Consider the following 8,001-nt stretch of genomic DNA (forward strand, 5'->3'; position numbering starts at 1 on the left):
CCCTTCTTGCTTCACAACATTGCGAAGCTCACGAACTGCCGCTGGGTTCCCAAGCCCCCGGCAGTTCCAACTTAGGCAACTCATTGTTCCCGGCGGGGCTGCAACGCAGCCACCGCCGATTCATCCAAATTGTGAGAATTGGTGGGTGTGGGCTTTTTCTTCTTCGGCTCCCGTTCTGTCACAACATCTCTGTCCTCACCCACCGAAGCATTCTCTCCCGCTCTGAAAACCACCATTGCATTGGTGGCTTCTTTCTCTTGCACCTGCTCCACGATAGTCACCGGTGGCAGTGCAATCTGTCTATACACTAGTTTCTGACTTTGAGGACCTCCCTTCCTCTTGTTCTTTTGATTGTTTTTCTTTGGAGGGGAGACAACCTCAGTATAAGCATCTGTATTTGCATCTGTTTTTGCGCCTGATTTTGCATTCGTCGTAGGAGCCTCCTTGTTGCTATTCTGACTAGATTGCTGCTCTTTAGACGAGCCATCGCTGGACACTGTTTTCTTCTTCTCTTCCAGCGCTCTCAAGCTCGTTTTAAACGGTAAATCGCCGTTCTCATCCGGTGATCTAGGCGTCGGACAGTGAAGATCCGAGTGGCCCAATCGTCCGCACGAGAAGCAGAAATTGGGTACCTGCTCGTACTGTATGTCATACCAATCCCTGCCGCCTCTCGCTGCAGAATCGATCAATATCCACTTGCGCAGAGGCTTCCTCACATCTATGGTCACCCTTGCACGCAGGAACCCCCCAACGGGATTAAACTGGACCGCAGATGCGTTCGTATCAATCTGCCTGGCCACAACTTTGCCCCTTGTGTCACTCCTCAAGTTGAACGGCAGGTTCAAAACCCTAGCCCAGATCCTGAGTTTGTCAAATTGCAGTTCTGACGGCTGCATACTCTCCTTGAACTCAGTAAGAATCACAACATGCTTGCTCACATGCCATGGTGAACCCTCCCACACGCGATCGCGATCGTGCTGAGTCTCAAATTCCGCCACAAAGATGTTCTCACCAGCCGATCGGAACACCAGACCTCTAGGGTTCCCCCAAGCCGGCCGCAAAGCGTTGGCAATCGTCTGAATATGCAACAAATTCTGATGGAGAACCTTCCCCGCAATCGCCCAGGTTGGCCTTGCGCCGTCATCAACATCATCCAGGATCAATGGCGTTGCCTCCTCTTCCGTGAGATCTAATTTCCCCATGGCTTCCTCCATGCGTGCCCTCGCTGCCCTTGGCGAGAGAGCATCCTTCCCGCTCGACGAACCTGATGCCGCAGCCATCAGGATTCCCTTTGTGCAGCCCGCCGGCAAGAATTGACCGACGGCCGCCCTCTTTCCACTCGAAACCCTAATCGCCTCCTGAGGTGGCTCCTAGTTTTTCGGGGAACGCCGCAACACTCGTCACATGATTCTTGCGGGATCCTGAATTAGACCGTTGATATTCTGTTGATCCTAAAAGATACATGTACTCCCCCTTAGATTATTTTTTAACATCAACACAAACGATCATATATATACGCGCATACAAAAGACCTCGCATGAAATCGTTTTTCTTTTTTCTTGTTGCAGCCAAGCCCCCCAATAAACCTCAACAAACCCCAGCCAGTCAGCCACCCATGTTGCGCACGGCGATCGCCGCGGCGGCGCGGCGGCGCATCTCCCTTGCCCCGGCAAGATTCGCGCACGAGCTCGCGCAGGCGCAGGCGCAGGCCCAGACGGCCGTCCCTGATCGTCGGCAGGAGAATCTCGATGCTGTACAGGAGAATCTCGATACAGGAGAATCGTTGAGCCGTCGTGGATCCCGCTCTACAGGAGAATCTCGATACTGTACGGCAGGCCGCCGGGAATGGTGGCGGCGGAGATGGACAACTATCTCCGCAAGAGGCGCCCGCTCTCGGCGGACCAGATCGTCGCCTACGTCCGGAAGCTCCGCAAGTTCAAGAGCAACGCTTGCGCGCTCGAGGTGAGCCCCCACCCCCAATCTCCCCGCAAAATGGTGGCCTGATTTGGATCGGGATGCGTTTGCGCCTTCATATATATTGCTGTTCGATACCACATTTGACATACTAGCGTGTTTCTGCTGAAAGCAGCGGGTTCGGGATAAACCTCCATTCTGCATTCTCTCTCTGGATAATTTTGATTTAAGGTCACACTATTGGAAATGCACGATGCAAACTGAATGTTCCTTTTAAGACTCATTGTGTTGGCAATCACCACAATGGTAATTTGATATCTGACGCTAACTGAAACTAGGTGCCATACTGCACATTGCTCCAGCTTCAGAGGTCAGCATTATAGGTGCCATACTGCACAGAGCTCCAGCTTCAGGGGCTCTGAAGGGCAATTGGAGAACCAAGGACATGATAGAAGTTGGATGTTCTCCACGAACTCCAGAAGGGGGCTCTGAGGGCATCTCCCGCCGTTGGCCCCCAGGGGGCGTCTAAAAGCGCCGCCTGGGGATGAGCCGGCGCAAAAAATGGCCCTGGGGACGAGTCGGTCCCCAGCCGTCGGCCCCCCAGGGCTGCCCCAGGCGCGTATTAAAAAAAAAAGAAGGACCGTTCGGCGAAGCTATGATAAAAAGTAGTTAAATTTCGGCTAAACATGGCAAATTTCGGCGAAATTCGCGCATTTTCATTACATTAACCTAATCTAAAAAAGAAAGGGGCTGAAGTCGTCGCCGCCATCGTCGTCGTCGGCCTTCTCCTCCTTGACGCGGGCGCCCCTGCTGGACCCGGCGTCGCCATGGCAGACTGGCGGCGGCGCGTCGTCGTCGTCGTCGTCGCTGTCGCATAGGACAACGACCCCGTCTTCATCGCGGCCGCGTCGGCGCTCCTCGAAGCGGCGCAGGGCAGCGCGCTGACGCTCCTTCACCTTATCCCGGCGCGCCTTCTCCATCGCAATGGAGTCCTGGCGCGCCCATTCTAGGGCCGCGTCGTCGTCGTCGAACTCCGCCTTCACCGGCGCCAGCCCTGGCTCCGTCTTTGGCTTGACGAAGCGCGGAGGAGCCGACGAGGAGGAGGCGCGCCGGCCGCCCTCGTTGATGACGATGCCGGCGCTGCGAGTGCGCCGGCTGAGCGGCGACTCCGCCGCGGGCTCGGCCTTGACGCCGAGCAGGGCCGGAGTGCCGGAGGAGTGCGATGAGGATCGGGAGGAGGAAGAGGAGGAGGACCCGAACCTCCTTGGCGCCCATGGCCCGACGCGTCGGTGCTGCACCGGGGGGTACGCCAACGGCGGGTCGTTGCCGCCCTCGAGGTACGTGAGCACGCCCTCGAGTGTGCGGCCGGGGACACCCCACCAGAGGTGGCGCCCCTCGCTGTTCTGCCGGCCGCCGACCACCGGCGCGCCGTTGGTGGACGCCAATCGCTGCTGCTGGCGGCGCTCGAAATACGCCGCCCAGGCCGCGTGGTTGTCGGCGGCGTACTGGGGGAGGGAGAGTTGGGCGTCGGTGAGGGACGCGCGCACGATCTCGACCTCCTCGGCGAAGTACTTCGGCTTCGCCACGGCGTCGGGCAACGGGGGAATGGGCACTCCCCCGGCGCTGAGTCTCCACCCCGTTGGCCCAGCGCGCATGTCCGGCGGCGCCGGGATGTTCGCCTCGAACAGGAGCCAGGACTCCTGTTCGCGGAGCGAACGGCGGCCGAAGCCATTGGCCGCCGCCTCGTCTCCGGGGAAGCGTTCTGCCATGGCGACGGCGGGGCTGGGCGGGCTCGGGAGAGGTAGAGGGAGGGGCTGGGCGGCGGCGCTCGGGAGAGGCAGGGAGAGGGAGGGGCTGGACGGCGGCGAGGGGCGGGGCTGGTGTGGGCACAGGCGAGTGGAGGCCGCCGGCTTTTATAGCCGGGCCGCGCCCGTGTGTACGCGTGCGAGGGAGGGGAGGCGTCGGCGCGCCGTCCCGTGAAGCGCCGCCCGTGAGGAATCAATGGCAAGGCTGACCGGCGGCAGCCTTGCCATTGATTCCCCGCGGGAACCGAGGCCGTTGGGGGAAGACGAGGCGCCGAGTCGCTGACGCGGCTGGCCCGCGTCTTTTTCGCGCCAAAACAGCTCGCCCCGGCGCCCCCGGGCGCCCCCCAGCGCGCCGGGTTCGGGCTGGGTCCGCCGGCGCTGTTTTCGGCCCAAACCGGCGAAAATCGGGCTCCTGGGGGCGCGACTGGGCCGTTTTTTCGGCGCCGGCGCGAAAAAATCGCCTGGGAAGGCTTTTCTGGGGGCGCGGCTGGAGATGCCCTTTTGATGGTAGGTTTCTTTCGAAGCCAGGCCTTCTGGAGGCGTACGGGACATTCAAGTGGCCTTGGGTTCCCGGTACCGCCCTTTCCTCTCACAACACTGTTTCTCAGCCTTGGGTAGGATCTTGGGAGTCCCCTCCCCTCCCTCCTTCATCCATAAGTGTCCTTTCGGCTCTCACAATGCTGTCTCTTGGTCTTGGATCAGCCCGGGTAGGGATTGACTCGGGCACACACTGGCACAGGAATCGGGGACTGTAATCCATTTCCGAACACCAGTAATCTAGGAATATTTGTACAGGCATATGTTAAGGTTAGGACTGAATCCAAAATAATACATGTCGCTACAATAAAGAGATAGTATGGGAGCATTTTCCCTCACTGCCCCCAAAAAATGATTCTTCTACAACCAGTATTTCCAATCAATTAGAAACTCAGTTATGAACCCCATGACTGATAATTATGAATGCTGTCACCAGAGAGAATACATTGAGAGAGAAAATGCATTTGCCATGATCTAGTTCATTAGAACAGTGAATTTGTGTTGTAGTTAACAAGGTGTATTGTTTCTAACAGACAATTGCTAAAAACATTTTGATGGGTAATTTTTTCAAACAAGCGTCTCTTTCATGTGCTGTACAAATAACCGCTGATCAAACATATACAGTCTGAGATTTGAACAATGGGGTCTACCACAAAAACAATTGATGGTTAAGAATGGTCTTAAATAGAGTTAATTTCCAATTTTGGGGAATTAATCTGCCATTGGTAGCTTGCCCGTAACACACTCTACTGCTAAGTCGGGGATGTCGATTCTCACACATAAATAGGCAAAAACCTGGAGAAAATATGTCCTAGAGGGAAGGAAAGTAAGACTTCACAATAGGAAATGAAGGTTCAAGATCTAACAGTAGAGGTTTAAATTATGATGGCATTAATGCGTCTCTCCTAAGGATCTTTTTTATGTTCACTGTAGAGATTTCTTATGCTGTTCTGGTGCAACCTCTTTCTGAGCAGAGTATCTTTTTTATGTTCACTGTATAATATCCAGCTGTGTTGTTTTGTATCCAGTTGATGGACTGGATGGAATCTCGTGGAGCAAAGTTGATACCTGGGCATCAAGAGCTGCGGCTTGGCCTGGTTTCAAAAGTGCATGGGATACAGGCAGCTGAGGAATATTTCTGGAGCCTTCCTGATAAGTCAAAGAAAACTTATTCATCTTTGCTTAACTGCTGTACAACAACTGAGAAGCTGAAAGTCATGGACATGGTTCCAAATACACTGTTGTACAACAACTTGATGACTTTGTACCAAAAGGCGGGCCAGCCAGAGAAAATCCCCTCCACATTTGAAGCAATGCGAGAAAGTGGTATAAGTGCTAACAATTTTACATACTCCATATTGATAGAAAGCTATGTTACAATGAATGACCTGGAGGCTGCAGAGAAAGTCCTGGAAGAATTGCAGAAGGTGGCTCCAGTTCACTGGTCCTTGTACACTATGATGGCAAACAATTACCTCAAACAAGAGCTGTTTGGAAAGGCAGAAGTGGCTCTAAAGAAAGCTGAGGAAGTCATGGATAAAGCTGAGTTGTTGTCCTGGCATTTCCTCATCTATTTGTATGCCCGTTCTGGCAATTCAACCGAGCTTAAGAGGATCTGGGAGTCTTTGAAGTCCACATTCAAGAAATGCTCGAACAAAAGTTATCTTGTAATGCTTGAAGCTCTGAATATGATTGATGACTTTGAGTCTTTGCAGCAAATCTTTCTGGAGTGGGAATCGAGTCATGGACATTATGACATTAGGATAACAAATGTTATGATCAAAGCTTACCTTGATAAGGGTATGATAGACGAAGCTGAGGCTATCCGTCAGAGCACCATGTCTCAGGGTCATTGCAATGTAAGGACGGTTTACATATTTGCCGAGTTCTATTCGGACAGATCTGACGTTACGGCGGCACTGGAGATCTTGAGAGATGCAAAGAAGATGCTTACGACACACAAATGGGTGCCATCGGAAAAGCTTACGAGCAGATTTCTGAAACACTATGAAGAGTCAAAGGATGTTGACGGTGTGGAGTCTTTCTGCGAGTGCCTTAGGAAGCTCGATTGCCTTGATGCAGAAGCTTATGAGGGCATGATGCGGACCTATATAGCTGCAGGTAGAACCAACCCATCCATTGCTCAGCGCATCGAAGATGATGGGATTCACGTTGGCCCTGAGACGACGAAATTGCTGGAGCGTGTCTCCGGCAATTGAAACTGAGAAGGAAAGAAACTTTGTAAGAACTCGAGGCCACTGTAGAATTTTTCTTCACCATAGAGCAGAATTATGACTTGTCGAAGATGTCGTTATCTCGTGAAAAGCTTGCTGTCACCGGATTTCTGTACATGAATTGCAAGTTCTTTTGGCATTTTACATTTGACCCCCTGACTACTGTGTAGTACCATCTATCTAAGCTGCTAATACGACGGAGGAGTTATTTTCAATTATTTTCATGTTGCTCAGGTAGTCAACCAGACAACCAGTCGATTGCAGTACCCAGGTATTCTTTGAGGGTGCAGTACCCAGGTATTCTCTAATGTTTAATGTTGCCGACCATTCGTGAGGAGGCGCAAGGAAGCGGTGAGTGATTTCTGATATATTATTTGTTTGCACCAGGTAGTGTTTTTAGGGAAACTGGCTCACATAATTAATCAACCATTTGGGGTACAATGCAATGTCAGGCGAATGTAAGAGCTAGATTTTGGCCAGTTTTTCTGTATTTGAAAGCTTACCAACAAGACTCAAAGGCTTAGATAATATAATCACGAGGTGGTCGTTTGTCGATCAGGAATAAGTATCAGCACCTCATGGGCAGAGCCAGTGGCTTGGTGTTGCCCGGTGGCCATGGCCGTGTTGGCGGCGTAGTAGCTGGGGTGTGGCGTTCGGTGGCGGTGAGTGTTGGCCGGGATGAAAACATGTTCTATTTTCGGACGGACCGGCGGCGGCGAAGCTCGTTCCCTTCGCTGCTCTCATTGCCCATCGTGTTGCTACAGGGGAAACTCTGATTCTCGGATCGGGCGGTGGCGGCGCTCCGGTGTCGTAGCCTTCCTAAAGGCGCCGCCTTGGAGCCCACAGTTCATCGTATGCAGCTTCATCTCTTCTCGATGGCTTGTCCATGGCTTTGACTAGACGGTAACGACAGGGAAGGGCATTTTTATAAGGACACTTAACGGCAGAGGGGCAAATTCGAGCATGCTTCGAAATTAGGGGCAAATCTGAGTAATGGTTTCGAGTTACTCAAAGGCCTAGATAATATAATCACGCGGTGGTTGTTTGTCTATCAGGATTAAGTATCAGCACCAAACTTGTATAAGCTGCAATTAGAATTGTATTTTTTATCCCTAGTGACAGCGGTGAATTGATAAAGAGACAAAGAGATGTGCTCCCTGTTGAGTCTACAACTGTAATAATTTCCATGCAACTCTGCAAATTCAGAAATAAGGTTTGTACTTGATGCTTACAACTTGTAGTTGAGAAAAAAATAGTAGCTGGAAGTTGTGTTGAAGGACAGGGCACATCATACCTGGCATATGTTCTCCTGATTCAGTTTGTAATGGAAAGTGTTCTCACTATGTATGACGGAACTAACTGAAACCATTCTATTTTATTCTCGTGTTGTTGCAGCACAAGTCTGAGGGGCATCCAATCGGGCATTTTGTATACTACCATGAATCATGAACCCCAAATCTTGTGTTACAAATTTGTGAAATACTTCCTCCGTCCTATAATATAAAATCGTT

The 8,001-nt window shown here is 52.1% G+C and overlaps 1 protein-coding gene across 1 annotated transcript; it reads left to right on the forward strand.

Moving 5' to 3' along the window:
- The first annotated feature begins 1,573 nt into the window (after positions 1-1,573).
- On the forward strand, positions 1,574-7,720 carry LOC123133709 (pentatricopeptide repeat-containing protein At4g01990, mitochondrial). Its single transcript, XM_044553132.1, has 3 exons — positions 1,574-1,734; positions 1,779-1,962; positions 5,285-7,720. The coding sequence occupies exons 1-3, from the start codon at positions 1,616-1,618 to the stop codon at positions 6,473-6,475; spliced, it is 1,494 nt and encodes a 497-aa protein (XP_044409067.1). The 5' UTR covers positions 1,574-1,615; the 3' UTR covers positions 6,476-7,720.
- The last annotated feature ends 281 nt before the right edge of the window (positions 7,721-8,001 follow it).

The sequence above is a fragment of the Triticum aestivum genome, chromosome 6B (genome assembly GCF_018294505.1).
Source record: "Triticum aestivum cultivar Chinese Spring chromosome 6B, IWGSC CS RefSeq v2.1, whole genome shotgun sequence".
Classification (NCBI taxonomy): domain Eukaryota; kingdom Viridiplantae; phylum Streptophyta; class Magnoliopsida; order Poales; family Poaceae; genus Triticum; species Triticum aestivum.

What these genes read in the sequence shown, in the direction of transcription:
- LOC123133709 (XM_044553132.1), top strand. Translation starts at nt 1,616, where the DNA reads ATGTTGCGCACGGCGATCGCCGCGGCGGCGCGGCGGCGCATCTCCCTT. An exon ending in ACGGCCGTCCCTGATCGTCG is followed by an intron (nt 1,735 to 1,778) that starts GCAGGAGAATCT and finishes TCGATACAGGAG; the next exon opens with AATCGTTGAGCCGTCGTGGA. An exon ending in GCAACGCTTGCGCGCTCGAG is followed by an intron (nt 1,963 to 5,284) that starts GTGAGCCCCCAC and finishes TTTTGTATCCAG; the next exon opens with TTGATGGACTGGATGGAATC.